The 20,160-nt window shown below is 36.4% G+C and overlaps 1 protein-coding gene across 1 annotated transcript; it reads left to right on the forward strand.

Annotated features, from left to right (window-relative positions):
• The first annotated feature begins 2,007 nt into the window (after positions 1–2,007).
• chrna3 (cholinergic receptor, nicotinic, alpha 3) lies at positions 2,008–19,423 on the forward strand. Its single transcript, XM_088641308.1, has 6 exons — positions 2,008–2,255; positions 4,416–4,555; positions 8,856–8,900; positions 14,779–14,888; positions 15,826–16,942; positions 17,473–19,423. The coding sequence occupies exons 1-6, from the start codon at positions 2,195–2,197 to the stop codon at positions 17,599–17,601; spliced, it is 1,602 nt and encodes a 533-aa protein (XP_088497434.1). The 5' UTR covers positions 2,008–2,194; the 3' UTR covers positions 17,602–19,423.
• Positions 19,424–20,160: the final 737 nt, after the last annotated feature.

Below are 20,160 nucleotides of genomic sequence, written 5' to 3' on the forward strand. Positions count from 1 at the left end.
TCGCATTATAGTATGTTATTAAACATACTAGTCTTTTGTACTTGATGTAGACCAATAACGGTATACAGTTAACTCATTATAATGAAATGAGACCTTGGACACTTATTTAATGTTTGTCACTAAATTTCATGTCAAATAAAAATATATATCATCATTTTATTTGTTAAGGAACTAAGAAATCAATTGCCAGCCTGTGTAAACAATGTATCTGTTACTAGGTGCCAAAACATGGTGGTATAAAGTCAATTTATAATATGTTTTCCCCCTAAAGGTGTGCCTTCTGAAAATCAGATATTACCCTTCTGTTTTTTCCTTCACTGACAAAAATAACAGTTTAGTTGCTTTCCTTTAAAACCCCAAAACATGACTGAAAGGGCTTGGAGAAAGGGCTTCTCCAAAAGAAAAACAATTTCAGACCAACAGGACACTTCATTTTTGCAATCAACATACATGGTAGTAAATACCCAACAAAAGTAAGATATCTGAATTTATAAGACAAACTATGACAAGTGGGCTTTAGGGAGTTAATTTTATGGTCCATAATAGGAGGCAGTTATGTCAATAAGAATAAAACAAATGTTCCACAGTCAACCACACATGACAACTGTGGAGGAAGAGGGGATTGTGGCAAATATTTCTAATTGTGATCCTTTGAACTCTATCTGCACTGACAGCGTCTTGTGTCTGTCAGGCATGCAGTGGTCATTTGAAATCAATATTGGATGCTGTGGGGTCAGACCATCTACTGCTGGTCTCAGTAAAAAGGTTTATATTTCAATTGTAGAAGAAACTGAATTAACCCTTTAAATTGAAAATCAACACCAGTATTGTACAACAGCCCCCAGGAGACAGATTTACTCATCCAGTATGTCCTTTATATTACTCTGAACTGAACTGGAAAATAAATAAAACTTGTTACTTCTTCATGATCAGGTTAATTTTTACTGATTAGATTCAACATCATTTGCCTTATGAATTACAAATTCAGAAAGAATTGTTTTTAAGAAATGGTGGTGGATTGTATATGTATTATAATATATTATTACATGGAATATATTGTCGTCTGCAATAGAGGATATACATATACAGACCTGTAAACATGTATTGAGCATTATGACTCTTAAACTAAGCATTATGACTATTTCACAGGAATAAAAATAAATAAGTGAAAATGAAAAATATGAAAAGTATAATTTCCTGTTTAGTACCTTCTAAATGGATCCCAAACAGCAATGTGGTCTCTAATCTAAGCTGTTTCCCATGTTGTCAATAAACTTGGTTGCACAGGATGGCCCTTATAATCAGTAAGTTTTTTTTTATTCAGGCCAAACAGTCAACAATGGTTTCCTTTGCCTCTGTCTGAACTTCGACATATTGAAAGGCATGATGAATATTATTCAGTCACTGATGAATATGCAAGTGTTTGTAATGGAATGTGTTGATTTCCAGTGATTTTCGTGTGAATGATGATACGGTTTTACCCTTATGAAGATAGCCTATAGACAACCAATAATTTTCTACATAAATTCCAAATTTGTACACAAACCTTTAGGTTATTTTCTTCAGGGCAGTAAAGTATACCAGAACATCTACACATGTCATACTTTTTATTGGCGTACTGGAGTTTATCTCTCATAGTTACAGAGAGCTCGGATTAAGAGCTCTTCTTTAGATATGGGGCTGTCCGCAGTGCTGAAAGTTCAAGGCCTGTTGAAAATTATTGTTGGTTGCAACGTTGGCTGCAGTAGTACGGTACGGTCAAGGTGTTGCTGATACGATACTCAACACACGAAATACTCATTAATGTACAGAATTTTCGAATGAAAAACAGACAACGTTCTCTTAATACCCGCGCGAAAAGTAATGTACAAAAACATTCCTGCTTGCGTTCAATTGCAATAAAAGTTTTTTTTTAGTTACTTTCAAGATTCGTGATGGACATATATTCACATATTTAAATGAACACGCCTCATACATCTGCCCAGCGAGGTTGCTCACCTGCAGTCTCCAGGCCGTACCCTGTTTGGACTGAGTGCGCTGTGACTAACGTGCTTTCTAGCCCTCCCTCGCCGTGCTCTCTCCCCTGCTCAGGCTGTTGCAGTGCTGAAGCTATAACAACACTCCCTTTCTCCCACTTTCTCACCGTTTAGTCTGCGCTCAGAAGCTCTGAGGATTAAATCCTACGGTCCCCGCAATGAAAACCATGTGTTTTGTGTTTCTGCTGACATTTTCCTACATTGTTTTTCTTCTCTCCGGTAAGTACTGCAAATCCTTGAGCTAAATTTGCATGTGGTTTTCGTTTTAGTATTCTAGTATGAGGGAATTATTTAATACGCTGTAACCTGTTATAGTACATATGGCACCCTACAGTAACCTATGTGTGCCGCACTAGCTTTCTAAGAAGGTATTAAACTTTTAGCTGTCTTTTTACAAACCAAACTTTGAAATACATTTCCTTCGGAAACTAACAGCGACATACTGAGACAAGCATGAAACCTTGTGCAAATCTACATGTATAGATTAATTTAATGATTCAAAATGATGATACATTTTCATTGTTTTATAATGCAGTTGTAGGAAATAATTGAAAATAGAATTCTAGTGTTAAGTCAACATTTAGCCAGTGTGTTTTCACGATACAGAAAGTAGTTAAGGTATGATCACATTTAAGATCATTTATTCTTATGTAACTGGGATGATATTTTTAACAGTTAAAATGTAATTGTAATTTAATCTCATTAAACAGAAGAAAACAATCGTCGTGTTACAGTTAAAAGCAACAGTAATTTAAAGGACAGCAAATGTGTCCGTTTATTCATCATTTATAGTAAGTTAATTCAGTGGAACTGTTTTTTTTTCAGTATTACCGATTAACAATTTTCACGCCCTACCTGCAAATAGACAACGGAATGCCCCCTTACTTCAAATTTGTATTTTTCATCAAGTGAAAGAAGTGCTATATATCGCGTTTTTACTTCAACAAATAACAGAAGAAAGGGAATATGCTGCTATATTCAGTTACTTTAAAACAGCGAATTACAGTACACACATTTACCTGAGATTTCACGAGCATTAATAACTTAAAACACACAAATTGGCTTTCTTCCACGGTTTGTTTTAAAATCGGTAAGCAAAAGAAGCTGTACTGTACAGTACGTGTCCTAAGCTGTTCTAAAAAAAGGGCACGGAGGGTTGAAGGTGTTCACTTTATACCCTTCTGAGAGTGGAGGTATTAAGGGTACAGGGGTCCAGTGTAATATTAAAAATGAACAAGGATGCTTAACGTTAACGATAACGTTGTTGGCATCTTTCCTTGCTGGGAAAGATATCTTGCTCTCGAAGTGACGTTTGGGTGCCTAGCGGGACGGACCAGCGGCAGATATTGGACAGGAGCTTACTGTACTGTAGCTACGCCTCCGTCGTCAGATGAAAGCCATCAATTAGGAGATTTAATGTTCGCTCAGTGCAGTGGTATGACAGTTACAGCCACTACCTTAAGCTCTAGGTGTTTGATTCTGGCCTGGAGTGCCTTCTTGGTGGAGGTACCGTGTTCTCCTAATTTTTATATTGGTTTTTACGTTGATGCGTCTTTTTCCTTCCTTCTTCCTAAGCCTTGCCGAAAAGGCTAATTGAGGTAAATTATGCCTGTGTGTGTGCCCTCCAAAAGACTAGCATCCGATTCAATGTGCAGTCCTGCCCTGGGCTCTGTACTTTCAGCATAGACTAAGGGTTGACACGACAATTAACAGCAATAAATGTTTTTCTGATAATGGATAGACCACACAGCAAGATCATAATTCCTTAGTTATTCATAGAATGTGGTTTGAAATTGCCAAATGGGTTATCTGACACTAAACCGCTTAAATATTGTGCAAGAGGCTGACATGTAAATATTATTTTGCAGTGTTTGTCTATTTGCATGTGATAAATTAAGAAGATAATTAAACCGGATTAAAAAATTAGAAGGATTAGTAAATATCAAGACTTAAGACCGTTCTGAAATAATAAAAATGTATGTGTCCAGCTTTAAACACTGAAAAAAATGATGTAGCTAGGTAAAAAGAAAAAAGGTTAAGTTAAAAAACAAAGGAAGCATTGTCTTCCAGACTCTGGAAGGTGGTAACCTCTTAAGATTACATGCTGCTGTTGTTAATTTTTATATTTCCACATACTCTTAGAGGTTAAGACGTCAATATACACTAGTTAATAAGGTGTAAATCTGTTTTACTGCTGTTGTTTAAAGGGCTGTTGCACTTCTGAAATATGTATTGTACTGTAGTGCTTTTTTCTGCTGCAAATTAAGTTTACAGCTTTGGAATAGTCAAAGAGAAAGTATACTGTATATCAATGAGAAAGCGGTGCATTCTTTTGTTATTTCGGGCGGTGTGACGATGTTTCTCTTCTTTTTTCTCCAGGTGGTACATGTTCTGAAGCAGAGCACCGGTTATTTTCTGTTATTTTTGCCAATTACAACCAGTACATACGGCCTGTGGAGAATGTGTCCGACCCAGTCATTGTGCAGTTTGAAGTGTCCATGTCCCAGCTGGTTAAAGTGGTAGGCATCAACTTTCTGATTTGTCTTTGTCAGGGTTATGCAGGTGGCTTTTGTCTTGAATGGCTCTATATATTATGAGAAAAGGGAATGTGTAGCTATGACAAATCATTACTTAAATAAAACATTGGGGCTTTTGACTTAATCCGGAGAGTGCTATCATAGTGATGCACTTCCTTAAATGAATATGCATTGATTGATAAAAAGCTGAAAGGGCACTGTGTACAGTATGTTAGCAGAAAATTCAAAGGCTATGAGGTGGTGTGTTTTAAGGTAGAGTAATGATTTCTGGGAATTAAAGGACTTAAATATCCCAATACATAGGATAGCTTGATACTGCTGCCTACAATAGAGGACCATAAACATACAACAACATTACTTTATTAACCCTTTACAATTTCTTGCATTAGGAATTATTTTTTCACATACCCCAGCTTGCTCTTTATGAGACACACAGACAGAGAGAGAGCCTGGGGTCAGAGCACAGGGTCTACCATTGTATAGTATCCCTGGAGCAGTTGGGTTAAGGGCCTTGCTCAGTAGCCCAACAGAGTTGGATTCCTCTGCCGGCTGCAGGATTTGAACCAGCAACCTTCTAGCCACAGGAGCAGACCCTTGGCCACAGAGCCACCACTCTGCCTGGTACAGCCTATTAATTTTACATCAAATTAATCCATCATAGTCAAACAACTACTGTCAGCTAAACTGATTTCTCCCTGCAGAACTTTGACTGATGCTTCTTCAAATACTGTACCTTTCAGGCTGCTTCTGAAAATTCCAGTGAATTGCAAACTCCCTTTCGCTCCTCTCCAAGACTAAACCACCTTTACGTCTTTAAAGTATAACAGTAGGGCATTCAATTTCTCATATTTAATTGCTAAAAGTATCCGAGTTAACATTCAAAGATATTGAAACTGCTTAATTTAATTAAATCAATTAAATTAACACGTAACCCAGACTGTGTTAGTTCCTAAAGAAGTATGCTTTATTTCAGACTGGTGTCAGAAGTTAGTGACTGAAGAGGAATATAGTCTAGTTTGTTTTGATATGATACAATGGAATGTTATGTGACAGATAAGTAGAGGCCATTGAATGGGAGATATTGAATTTGACCATTAAGAGCTAATGGATTAGTGTAGCTCAGTGACTAGACAATAATTGGAAGAGATGTGACAGAAAGTGTGGAGAAGTAGGTGCAGGAGACCGCTTTTGTTCAGAAACACGTAGACTTATCTAAAACAGAGAATAATTTTTATTTTTTTATAAATCATTAATAGTATGATTTTTTTAAGCGCAAAAAGCAAAATGGTGTTAATAAATTATTGCAATTCGTCAGCTTAAATGGGCTCAGTAAATAACTCTGCTAATGTTACAGTAGTATTCTAATATGTTCTGCTGATAGTACTGTCATTTATTGCCTGATGCAAGACAAATTTAAACTAGAGAATATGTATAAATGCATTTTGAAAAGATTCTTTTAGTATTTTATATTTATGACTCAGACAGTATGCCTTTTTAGTCACTCCTTGCCACAGGGGAAATACAGTGTAGTCTGCAGTGGAATAAATAAGAATACTAATATTTGTTGCTTAATATGTAGAGATGGATTTAATTTACTTACAAGACTTAGAAACAACATTGAGCATTACTTCTAAAATAACGCCATTGATTAGATAATTAGGAAGCAACGTATTTTTTGTTATAAGGTAAAGCATTTAATTTACTCTGCTTGTTGGCTCATGTTATTGCATATTCAGTGTCTCATACACTACTTATAAAAGTAAAAAGCCGTACTGTACACTTCTTATTAGCAACTTGAATTGACAACTGGTTTATCACATATCATGTGCTTGCTTTTCAATGTTTAAATCCTTTCAAAAATTAGCTGCCGGTGGCCTTTATAGGAAACATTTATCGCCATTTTGCATATAAAATGAAGACCTATCTGGGATCCTTATGATAAGAACTGTCTTCTTAAGTCTCCAGGCTGAAGACAAAGTGTGTACATCTGTATCTATCTCAACAGGCCTTAGGGTATGTTGACCTGATTAGGACCTATGAACTATGCATCAGTGCTTGTTGGATGCAAATGTTTCTGATGGGTGTTAGCATGATGCAGGTAGGGAACAGTGTGTGGGGATCTGACAAGACAAGAAAAGATGGGGAGGCTGTGTGTTTAGTGCAGGTGATATAAAATAAAGAACACAGAACAAACCCAAAATAAATACTCCTTCCATCAAGTGGACTGTTTACTCTGTCAAGTTCAGTAAAAGCATCCATCTCAGTACTCGACTGAGAGTGCCCTGAAGTAGAGGACTTTAATTAAATAAGATATATATGTAAATGCTTCAAATGAACACTGCCTGCATTGCAGCAGTGAACACTGGAGGGCTTTTACTTAATAAGCACACAGCATATGCTCCCATATGCTGGAGAAAATAAAATAAAGATGTTCATAGTGAAAATTCTGGGTATCAGACATTCTGAAGCTAGTAAAAGAAAAAATAAATTGTGTGGAATTGTGTATTACTGACAACAGCTTAGAAAGTTGCTTATACAAGATACCAACTAATTACTGTCATGTAGCACATACTTTTCTCTAAGGTTGGAAAATATTCTTATAATTAAACCTACAGCAATAGTAGTTCCTAATATTAATTACCAGTATGCTTACCATTACTTGAAAATCCTCTATGTATCGAGTGCATAAACATATAACTTCTTATTACATTGTCTGGGTCTGAATCTGGTTAGAGAGACCAAATGAAAGAGCATTAGCTACTTTCAGAAGTTGATATTTAGTCTGTGATCTCTATGTTATTAATTTTTATTAATTGAATTGTTACTCTGATTGAATAGGGTAGAATCCTATGTGTTCTGATTCTCCTTTGATCTGAAAAGTGAAATCATGAACATTATACTGTACTGTACATGAAACATTAGAAGTGTAGAAAACAACGTATTAGCACAAAAAATATCAAATAGTCCCTGTAAAAATGTCAAAATCAAACACTTGTTTCTTCAATAACTTTGTATGTTCGCAAAATATTAACTGCTTTTCAACCATACTTCTTCAAGGTTCTAACCAATTTCCCAAGCTAAAAGAAAAAAACTATTTCCATCAAACAGCAATCAGATGTTGGCTCCTGACCTTAGGTGTTCTTGTGGCTTGCGCTTTTTGATTAATGACAGTGATTTCAGCTACAGTCAGCTCCTTGTAAAACCATTTCCATTTATGATGCCTTAGCTTATGCTTTAAAAAGCCCTATAAGATTATATTCTTAATATATCAATATTTAATCTTCTTTGATGGCAAAAAATCTAATTTCTGCTATTACTCCAAGACGAAGGTCTCTTTAATCAATTCTTCCTGTAAACACATTGCTTTACCATTGACCAACTACCTGTACTTCTGGACTCTATTGCGACTGTGTTTCAGGACCTGACAGGAGGAAAAGGTGTATCTTTTACAATTGATACCGCAACCCACACCATATTTTTAATCCTTACAGAAAAAAATCCTAGTGCACTATTGGGCTTTCTGGCACACCTTTCCTTTATGGTTTAAAAGTTTACTCTACCTACAAACCATTTTCAGTGATGAAATTAAGTTTTACTGTAACTCATATGAAAACTGCTGTAATGGTTAAAGTTTTTTGCTGGATCAGACAGCAACATGGCGCCAGTTTATTCACAGTCCAAAGCACTAAAATCTCTCCAGGACTTACTGACTCCTGGTTTCTCTTGTTTATCCTGTCAGTAGAGAAAAAAAAACTGTCTGGGAGCAGCAGTTATATTTCCCGGAGAGGATTGTGACAGTATAAAAGTGGCACTTGATCTCCCATTCTCTTCTGACTATCTACTTGAAACAGATGCTTTTCATACAAAGAATGCCTATGGATTTGAGGGCTCAGGTGTTTGTCTCAGTTTTTTGGAACCTCATTAGAAAATGCTCTGCTGCAGTACAAAGAACTTTCAGTGGATTTCTAAAATTCATTTTTTTATTGGTTCTATTTTTTAGTTTAATCAAATGGGTGTTTTGTTTTACATATCATAATAGTTTTTTTTTAAATATTTTTTCTATCTCTAATCTTTTCCCTTTTTTATTATTTTGCCCTGTGCAGAGAGTCACATTTTAATAATACATATATTTGCATTGAATCACCACAGAAAACAGGACAGAGCTAATTAAAATGTGTGCCAGACACATTCAAACACACATTCTAAGCATGAACAAAAAAGTTGCAGTTGATTAATATTTAACTGTCTTTTGTTTGTTTTCTCTCATTTATTTTATCTTCAGGATGAAGTCAATCAGATCATGGAAACAAATCTTTGGCTGAGACATGTAAGTTAATTTTCTATCCTCAAAATTTTAAGGGATTATTATTTAGGGGGAAAAGAGGTGGTATCATAAAAAGAGGTGGTATCATTCATAAAATCCCTTCCTTTTGTGTATGGAATTAAAATTAATGTATCATTACATCACAGTCAGGACCTGCAATATCTGATCTCTAATACCACAATTTGAATATGAACTACTTGAACATATTGTCACGGACATCCAAAGGGACTAACTGTGGGGAGCAGGAGAGCGGAAAAAGACCCATATGCATAGCGGCGAGACGGGAAAAAGACCCGGGCTCATTAGTGCAAAGAGTTCAGGAATGCCGTATAGAAACCTATGCCCTCAGGGAGCGGCCGTGGGGCGCCCTGGTGCTAGGCGGGTCTCAAGACATCTGAACGTCAATGCTGAGCCAGGACAGACTGCAAGACCCGGAAATATATAGCCCAAGGGAAAGAGAGGGACCAAAAGGACAGCAGACCGGAAACTAGGGACAGGACAGAGAAGGAGTGCCCTCTGGCTGCAGAGGGCGTGACACATATATTTAAACTGAAGGCAAATATTAAAAGTGAAACATACCAAATACAGTTGACAGTGTTTCTCAGTCTACCTTTCAGATTTCATGTCTACTGCATATGTTTCTACTAAGCATTCAGCTACCAAATACAGTACTGTATATCTTCAATATCAACTGATGTCATTTTATCATCTAAAAAATGATACAATTTACCGTCTAGAGAACAGGAAATCTCAATTATATGCACTGGATACTTCATTGTAAACACTTTTGTGAAGATGTATCAAAAAGGTGTAAAGAAATCAAAATCCCTGTGAACTCAGTAGATGTAAAGAGATTCTTCAGTAATACCTGTAACATATGGACTCCAAGATGAAAACTTTAAGAACTTTTGCTTTTTATATATTCCATTCTGAAAATATTTTGTTAATGTTTCCTTTGTTTTATATATCTCAAAGTACTATATTTTAAAGGAAAGAGAATTAGAGATTCACAAACTATACAGTCATCTTGTCTCAGTAATGTGATGATCAATGGAGGTACTAGTGAACAAATGCTTAACTAAGCTGTTATGCTCTTGTCCTATAAAGCTGCATTTTGAGGTTTTAATAATTAATATGCCAAAACCTTTTAAATCTTTTAATATCGATTGTTGTATTTGTGTGCATTAGACTGCCGAACATGCTTTTTTATTTCTTATGCAATTATTCTGGGGAGACCTGTCAAATTTAAACTGGAATGGCATGGTGGGAAGCTTCTATAAGCAGTTATGAGGTATTGCAGTTTTCATCATTAATGAAACATTTATATTTTGATGCAATAACAGGAGAGTTTATTTAAATATTAATTAATGCTTTGTGGACCAACTTTGTCAGAACAGTTCTACATTATTATTAGAATTAGTATTGCTGTTTATTAATCCTGTGGAAAACACAAGGGAAAAACTGTAATGTTTTTGTAGTAGACCTAACTGACCCCCTAGCAATGGAGGCTGTATGCATTACAATATTAATAGACCTTAAATCTAACCAGATAGATCCATTAGACACAAATTTGGTTTTAAACAACCTGGCTTTAATCTGGCACTTTTCATGTCCACGGAGCTCAATGTGCTTTCCGTGTACAACAGAGTGTCCACCACTAGTTTTCAACCAGCAGTAATTGCGCTTCATCTAAACCTCATAGGCTACAAACTCATTCATACAGGAGAGCATTTTACTAAAGAAGTCTCTGTTAAGTACTGACCAATTCACTGGGGAATAAATGCCAGTATCCCAGTCAATACTTGCACACACAGCTTTCCAATTAGGAATCCAAAGCTCCTTCCCACTACTCCACACTGCATACATACAGTATTTTTTAAGGGAAAAAATACTGGCATTTTAATCTCTCAGCTAATATGTCCTTCCCACAAGACTTTGTAAACCTTTGCAGCTACAGTAGGATTAAGTCAGATTTGCATGGCCAGCCTCTCTGATGTACTGCCATCTACTGATGAATAACAGAACATACAAAAAGGAAAACATTTGCTATCTTATTTGTGAATGCTCAAATCATAGAATAATGAAGAATAATTTTTAAATTTAAAAATATTGTATAGATAAATAAGACTGAATGATCTAGTTAGACTGATGACACAGTTTCCAGATTTGTTAGCAGCAATTGCTAGACTGTTATAGCTCTCACTGTACGTAGTGAAAACATAAAATATACTGTTTGCATATTAGTTGAATAAACCAGCAAAGAGAATGGGAAGAGGCTAGAGTCCTGGCTTTTGAGTAAGATTACACAGATTAATGCTCTCTAGTGAAAAAAGCACTCCTGTCTATAGTGTTGAGGTACAGTAGGTTTGTCTCACTGCAAAATTAAAAAATTTAAAACAGATGATCAGGTTTGTAATTATGCTTTTATCACACTTTGTATCTTATTTAAAGAAAAATTCTACAGGCATCATCTTATAATGTTGGTAAATTATTTTTTTAAATCTTGACTTGACGTTGTATTAAGACATTCACTCTTTACTTCAGCGGCATACACGATCCAAATCTGTCTGTTCCAGCTTGTTACATTTAAACACATTTAAGGATTTATTTCTCCATGCAGAAGTTCACACAGTTTGGGTGTGACACCTCAGTATCTCAGGTAAGACAATAACTGCCAAAAATAATGGATTAAATCTACCCAGTTTCTTTAAATGTTTTCTGGCAGACAGAGTCCTTCATGGAATAGGTATTTCTACTGTATAACAGAAGTCAGCATCTGCAAATGATTGTCTAATTCCAATTATTAAACTTCACAATGTTGTGTATAATGAAGCACAAAGAAGACTGGTTGTGGGGGAAAAGGGTTCAATGGCCCTATGGCCCTGTATCGGCTCTGCCTTGTCCCCATGTCCTTTGTGCTCTCCTTCAGATTTAATCGAATCTTGCAGAACTGTCAATGAGGAGGCAGTGAAAGGTCAAAGCAATAAACAGCTTTGTAGAATGGGAATGTCAGCTGTGAATAAAAATGTCAAATCTCTTGGATCCCTCAGACTGAAGCAAATGATATACGACGTGGGTCATTTTATTTACGTCTCATCCTCCTCATCCCAGACATGTGGATGGAGCCTGTTCAGGGAATCCCTAAGTGAAATGGAGGTCCTTTTCAATTACCTGCCTGCAATCAGCCACCTGTCTTCTCCTTTCTTACCCTTGGTGTCCTTCCTGACATCCCTGGAGAAGACAGAGAGAAATTATTTAATTCATGATTCCTGAGAATATAAAGGACTATTTGTTTCTGCACTTTGACCCTTTTCCTCTTGAAATCTGTCAACGGGCTAGCTTGGTTCTACTATTTACTTAGACTGACAAAACCAAATTTGACACTTTTTATTCCTGAAATGTCTGATGATTCTGACTGTTACAGCTCTATACAATGTTAAAAATTTATAGTAGTATTTTGAGCACATCTTCCCCCTGACAGATGAACCAAATTCCACTTCACCAATATTATATGCTTTAATGTGGCCTGTTCTGGTAAGGGTATTACTGTGGTTCTTTTTCATAAAGCAGAAAGGATTCCTTTTTTATCATATGAGAGGGAAAAACACTGAATAAACATTAAGGTGATGTCATCAAGTCCCAGTGATGAAATGGTGTAAAAACAACATTCATTGATATATTTGGCTTTAGTTTCCTTGGTTTGAGGGGTGAACACTTGGTCATTGGGATGAAGAAGCCAGAATTGCTCACCTGTATTCCTGTACCTGTACACCTCATCTGTATTGACAGTGGGAATGGCGTAGGGGTGATAGTGTGATGAATGATGGAAGATAATGGTTAAGAGGCTGTATATACAGTATGCCCCCAGAAAACTGGTGATTGGTAGAAGCTGGAGATTTTTCTTTTTGAATATCCATTCATCATAAAAGCAAAGGTTAATGAAAATGAGTAATGCACTCTTAATTTAAAAGACTTCTGGAGAAACTAAAAATCACTGTGCAAATTCTAATTTTTCTTTTAACAAAGTAATGTACAGAGGTACTGTATATACTAACTCATGAAAAAATCTGAAATAAACTGCTCAATGTTACTAAAATGAAAAAAAACACAGAAAAAAAGGGTAAATTCAGGACTACTAGGGTCATACATGGGCTTCCATTTGGATTAAATAGCAGTAAATTCACTGTTGAGTGACTAGTGACCCTCAGGTTGTATTCTGCATGTTTAACCTTTAACTTTAGTGTGCCAACTTTAGTTCTATTTGCTTCATTGCAGTTCTTTTGAAACTTTTCCTATAATTTACGAACACAGCCTTCCAAAATATATGGAATTAAATTCCAAATGACATGCATGTGCTCAATATATTGTAATTATTACAGCGATCTATCCCATGACAATGCTGTATGTATTTTATGCATAACTTGATGTTCGAAAGTGTATACATACTATATATTTATTCACTGGGAATTGTCTTTCATTGTAAGGGTTTTCAAATATCAAGATCATTAAAACCAAACAAGGAGAACACTTATAAGATACCTAAAGCTGTATTCAGTTTTTTTTTTACAGTGGTTTTCTGCAAATGACAATATTCATTTCTGAAGGAAATAATCAGAGCAAATATATCTCTGCCCTCATGATAAAAAAAGATCAGGTTTGCCCAGAAATTTTAATGTCTATCTGTTATTAAATGTATTAAAAGCTTGAGGCCAGGAGGCACTAAAAAGAACATTTTAGAAAAAAGCACAAAGAACTGAATTGCTCTGGGTAGTTTTGGTTGCTTATTCTCAACTGGCCTTTGACTTCCTCTACATCCATCAAAGACTCCAGAGAGAACTGTGGAACAAGAGGACTGCATGATCTTATAATGGACATTATTTCTGATCAAACTTCATGGCGAAGTATTATAAACTCAATCTGATTTCATGCTACACGCTTATGAAGTCAGAAGAAGCATAGGGGGACTTGCTAATGTCACGAACACGGACTGAGATCCGTGTCAGATCTTGTAGAAGACCCTATGCAATGTAGTAAGAGCTGGAGAAAACAGGAGGCGTGGTAAAAGGGAACACACAGGGGTTTAATAGTGCACAAAATAATAGTAATAATCCGTGAGACAGTGAACGGGGAAGATAAAACGGCATCCAAATCCAAATGGGTCCAAAGGCAGGTCAGGGCACAGTCCAAGAGTCCATCAACGAGTGATCCATCCTGGGACGCGACAAGGTTAAAATCCCCGGGAGGGGGAACACACAAACAGACAAAACATGGAGGTCCAAGGGTGACGGGGCAAGATCCTCCAGACCCCGGGCCCGGGAAGCGGGAGGTGTCTGGGATGAGGCCTATGCCCTCAGGAGACGGACGTAGGTTTTCCTGGTGCCAGGCTTGCCTCGCGACATCCTTACCCTAATGATGAGCCCCGAGGACTGGAGGAGCTAGTCTTTAAATAATAAAGCTAAGAGGGTACACCTGGGGAGCTTAACAATCACAAGGACAATAATGGGAGCAGTGGAGCGCCCCCTAGGGAGGGATGTCAGGCGTGACAGCTAACTAAACAGTAGAATAGACTTACCGTCAAAGGAAGAATGCCATTTCATATTCTGTACTATATAATATAACATTTACATTACACTACAGAAAACAGTGAATTCTAGTGAATGTTTCTGAAAAAAAGATGAACAAGTGTTATATGAGAGACTGAGATATTTACAGTTTTAACATTGAGTGTGACAGAAAATGTTACGCTGAGACTATGAATCACACTGTTTATAAACAAGAACATGTAATAACAAATGAGTTATTGTATTTTGGAAATGTATAAAATACATGCAATAACTACACTTGTGTAGAAAATGATTAATCTCATTTTCTCTCTTCACAGATCTGGAATGACTATAAACTGAAGTGGGATCCCAATGAATTTGGAGGTGTAGAGTTCATCAGAGTGCCTTCAAATAAAATTTGGAAGCCTGATATTGTCTTATATAACAAGTAAGCAGAATCTCCCATAGCCGCAGGGATCCATTTTCTGTAGCTTTTTTGATTTTCAAAAAGTCTGTTATACTTCAACCCATCACACTTCTCCATCACTTAAGTGAGTCATTGTGAAGACTGTGCTAACAGAAACATTTCCCAGGCCATTAGTGATTTTTTATAAGGATACTGTATATGCATTGCCATACTTGATGTATTATCATTTTCCTTTCATGCTATCCTAACAGCAGGACAATTGTTTAGGTCATAGAAAGAACATTAATGCTTTGGTTCTGAAATTGTAATATCTAATATCTTGATTGAGTTTATTTTTTTAGATGTTTCTTTACACAATGTGTTTTAAAGGGCATATGATTTCTGTTTGAACAAATTCACTCTGAAAGATTTGCTGAAGAAAGGAAAGTAGATGGTAGTAAAGGAACAATTATAGTTAATTCTATGTTGAAAAGTATGAAGTGAAAGTAAAAAGTGAAAGTAGATGCGCTATCTGCTTTCTCTTTACAGCTAGTAATACAATCAATTATAATTCCTATTTGAAGACATCATTAATATTTTTTTAAGGTATACTTTGGTAGTAAACCATTTGGCCTTTCTTAGTCACTTATGTTTGTTTCAATTAAAAAACAGTTATTTGAAACTAATTGCAGCATGAAAGATAACATTTGTAAACAGACATCATATACTTTTTACATTAATTACAGCAGTATACATGCATAAAAGTATTTTTAAGTGGCATTGTAACAGTACCTTAGTGTTTTTCTCAGCTCCTCTGCCAGATACAATGCAATATGAATGAAAACATTGTATGCTAAAGGTTTCACTTTTTCATTTACTTTCTGTACAGCAGTAGATCGGATCCAATCATTTTATTTGGCATTTCTGTAACCCCTATTAATTGGTGTGTTCTACTGTTTTAATCTGATTTTTTCCGCAGTGCGGTGGGGGATTTCCAAGTGGATGACAAGACCAAAGCCCTGTTGCACTACAACGGAGATGTCACCTGGATCCCACCAGCCATCTTTAAGAGCTCCTGCAAGATTGATGTCACCTACTTTCCTTTCGACTATCAGAACTGCACCATGAAGTTTGGTTCTTGGACCTATGACAAAGCCAAGATCGACCTGGTACTGATTGGCTCGACCATCAATCTCAAGGACTTCTGGGAGAGTGGCGAGTGGGTAATTATAGATGCTCCGGGCTACAAACATGATATAAAGTACAACTGCTGTGAGGAGATCTACCCTGACATCACCTACTCCCTATACATTCGGCGGCTTCCCCTTTTCTACACCATTAACATGATCATCCCATGTCTGCTCATCTCCTTCCTCACTGTGCTTGTGTTCTATTTGCCTTCAGACTGTGGTGAAAAGGTAACCCTCTGCATTTCTGTTCTGCTCTCCCTGACCGTCTTCCTGTTGGTCATCACTGAGACCATCCCTTCCACCTCTCTGGTCATCCCTCTCATTGGGGAGTACCTTCTTTTCACCATGATCTTTGTCACATTATCCATCGTCATCACAGTCTTTGTGCTCAACGTCCATTACCGAACACCCAAGACCCACACCATGCCGCAATGGGTGAGAACCGTGTTTCTTGGCATCCTCCCAAGAGTCATGTTCATGACCAGGCCAGAGAGAGAACCTGAGAAGACTAGCCAGTATCTCCCACCGCAGCCTTACCCTCATACCCACAGCCAGCAGAAGCAGCAGAATTCCAATGCTACCCATCACAGACATCGCATTTTCATCAGCACTGAGCTATCCAATCTCAACAACCTGGCTGGCACTGGAGACTCCAAGTGTAGCACTAAGGATGGATTCCTCTGTCAAGAAGGCCGCTGCAACTGCTGTTGGCGCCAGCGCACCACCAAACTGCCGGCTGATGGAGGCCTAGGAGGAGGGAGTGGTGATATTGGTAGCTCCTACTCCAGCTCCGAGTCCCTGGATGCCCTGCTCTCCGTGTCTGCCCTATCACCTGAAGTGCGTGATGCCATTGAGAGTGTCAAATACATTGCTGAGAACATGAGGCTACAGAATGAAGCAAAGGAGGTGAGCAGAGGCAAGCACAGCCACCATGTTAGTATAAAGGAAAAAAAAATCATTATTTGCCAAACAATGAAATCATTGATCGATTTGATTGTTTGGCAATAGGTGTTATTTTCTTTAAAAAGTTCATGACTATGGAAATGGAGATATTAGAGTCAGGTATGCACATTCTCTACTCCAAACCAAAACTGAGGGACAGATATTTATTCAAATTGCACATTGAGCCCTATAGTTCAGAATCACATGTTCTAGTCGGCACTGTGTACTGTATATTAGATTATGAAGGTCAGGATTTTACAAGTGGTGATTAACAAGTTGGCCAGTGTATCAGCAGATGTCTGGACATACAGTACCAACAGCGCTGGTGCCACTGGCATGGTGGTAAAGCAAAGTGACAGATGGCTCTGACATTTCAGGGCAAAACATGTACAGTCTCATCTCCACAGTGTCAGTATGAGTCTCCTGGTAGTGAACCAAGTTAAGTAAAAGCACTGACCATTCTATTTGATTTTTTTTTCTCTATTTCAATCTAGATCCAAGATGATTGGAAATATGTGGCAATGGTGATAGATCGCATCTTCCTGTGGGTTTTCATACTGGTGTGCATCCTGGGGACAGCTGGCCTCTTTCTCCAGCCACTGCTCATAGGAGAAGATAGTTAACTGTCTGCGCTGTACTATTAGTATATTTCCCTCTGCTTTGTTCTATTTTTCAGATTTTTTATTAGAAGTATCCCAAGAAGCAGGGCCTTTAACTACAAGCAAGACATCACTGAAATTCATTTTTTGCATTTTACATTTTTCAGTCAAATTAAAATTTGAAATATTGGCTATCACACTTTTAACACTTTGCTCCTCAAAGGGCTCTTTTTATATAAAAAACATTTAAAAATACATTCACTTGATATCTCTGATGTTATATCCCACTTAATATTGAAATCATAATGGTCAGTGTTACCTCTTTTATAGTTTTTGTGCACTCTGTAGTTTTAAATATTTTTTTCATTTACTTTTTTACATCATTCAATATGTATGCATAAAGCATTTTAGGCACAACATGAAGCTGCTCTGTTCTGAATTTGTAATTAAAGGAGCTATGTTTTGTATTTGCTTAGGTTCATTCTCAGCTTTTTTTGTTGCTTTTAAATTGAAATAATGTTTGCCTTATCTTTTAGGGCTTTGAAGTCTGCGATGAAATTTCTATAAAACATTGCACTATACTGAACTTTTGGAATTTATTTTATATTGCGAATGCTTTAAATGAACATTTGATGTCTTATTAGTTTTCTTATTACTGAAAAACAAGATGTCTGTGCTAGCCTGTTACTTAGAAATATGTATCATGTGCCTAAAAATAATAAAATCCACTATTCAATTATTACCAGTAAACAATTATTAATATGCAGTGGCAAAACCTTTAGTGCATATAAAGGCATGTTGTTGATACTAGTTATTGAACAGTAAAAAAGGTAGGAACAGAGCATTTTTATGTTGATGACATTGGTTGCTAAAGTCAGGTTTATTTCCGTAAATATGAGAATAAATCGTTTTTCTCCATTACAAGTTATGACAGACATTGTTTTCTCTGCACTTTCACTTCAAGTGGATGATGCCTGAAAAGGCACAATTACAGTATATGCAAGCCTGTATATGACATGAAATGCGTATGAAAATGAATTCTCTTTGAACATGTTACAAAGCTAGAACGACATGTTCTAGAGATGTTTTGCACTTTTTAGAGCTCATGGGAATAATGTGGCTAGACGTTTACCATTGAAGCGGCCTTATTTGCACATTTTACCTTGGTTACATTCCCAGATTATGGTGTTTCTTAAGAGTAAGCAAAAGGATAAATACGAGTAATAAGTGAGGAATATATTAAGCACCCTGAATGCAAACATACAAATCAGCCTTACTTTGTGGTGTAGACCTAAGTGTTTCTTAATGTGATTGCTTTTAAATAACTGATATAATAATCAATAATCCCAATCTTGCTTTAGGAAATCAATATCAACTTGATTTAGAATTTCCAAGAATAGTGCACTACATCAAACACAAGAAAATGAGAACACAATGCACAGATCAAGCTGAATATATTATGTTACCAGTTAGTGTACTAATGTCCTATTTAGTGTATGATTTGTGTTAGCAAATTTAATATTTTATAGCCAGGTGATCATCTTTCCTATGGATTATCTGCTTTTGTACAAAGTGGAACAATGTGAGCGTGTAAACCCGTGGGAAAAGGGTGCACCACCACATGGAGAACATTCTATAGATAATATAACATGTTCCTCTTACAAAACATAAAAACTCAATGTAATTCATACTTTCATTATAATAAATGAATGGTTTAATTCAGTTGGAGTAAACCGCACAATACAGGTATTGTACTGTATGTTGTCAGAATTTCAAGTGCACAGCATTTTTTTTGAGCAAAAGACTTGTTTCTTTCAATAATAAATATGGTATATCTTTCACACAAGTGGTTTTTATTATAATACAGAATTAACAATAACATTATACATTGAAGGTGTACACTGGTCGCAGTCATATACAGTAAAGTAATGTTCTGCACTGTAAGAATACAGTACAGTAGGTCACGTCAGAAATTACAGGATTAGTTTAATACATGAAACCCACCACCAGAGGGGGACTCTCTACCAAGTATAAGACATTTCACGTCTGTACTGAAGCTGTGCATGGCATATGAAAACCTATATCTCTTAAAAATGTACTGCAATACATGTATAGGCTCTATTCACCTTTTAACAAGCAAACATGCCCTGGATGACCAATCAGTTTCTCTTCACATTAAATATCCCAAAACGTTATGATATTTTATCCAAAATTCTATCCAATAAATGTTGTTTTTAGGCTAAAACTTGAGCATTTTCTTTTGGAACCTGGGTTTTTTTAGTGAAAAAATATATGACCATCTTTGGAAAACACTGTACTTCTGGTTCATTTAAAAATAAAACAACTATGAAGAGCATTTTTTATTCCAAAAGCACATTGTGTCCATCCTATTTATGTATAAAAAACCCAGTTGCAAAGAGAAATTAAAAAAATATATTGTGACTTATTGCACTTACATCTCAGTCCCACAATATCCAAACACAGTGTGTACACAATTATAATACATGTTATAATACACAATGTTAATAATACACAATGCAAAATAATTGAAAACATTAATCTTTACTGCTAATCAATACTGAC

The sequence above is a fragment of the Lepisosteus platostomus genome, chromosome 7 (genome assembly GCF_059453375.1).
Source record: "Lepisosteus platostomus isolate fLepPlt1 chromosome 7, fLepPlt1.hap1, whole genome shotgun sequence".
NCBI classification, from domain to species: domain Eukaryota; kingdom Metazoa; phylum Chordata; class Actinopteri; order Semionotiformes; family Lepisosteidae; genus Lepisosteus; species Lepisosteus platostomus.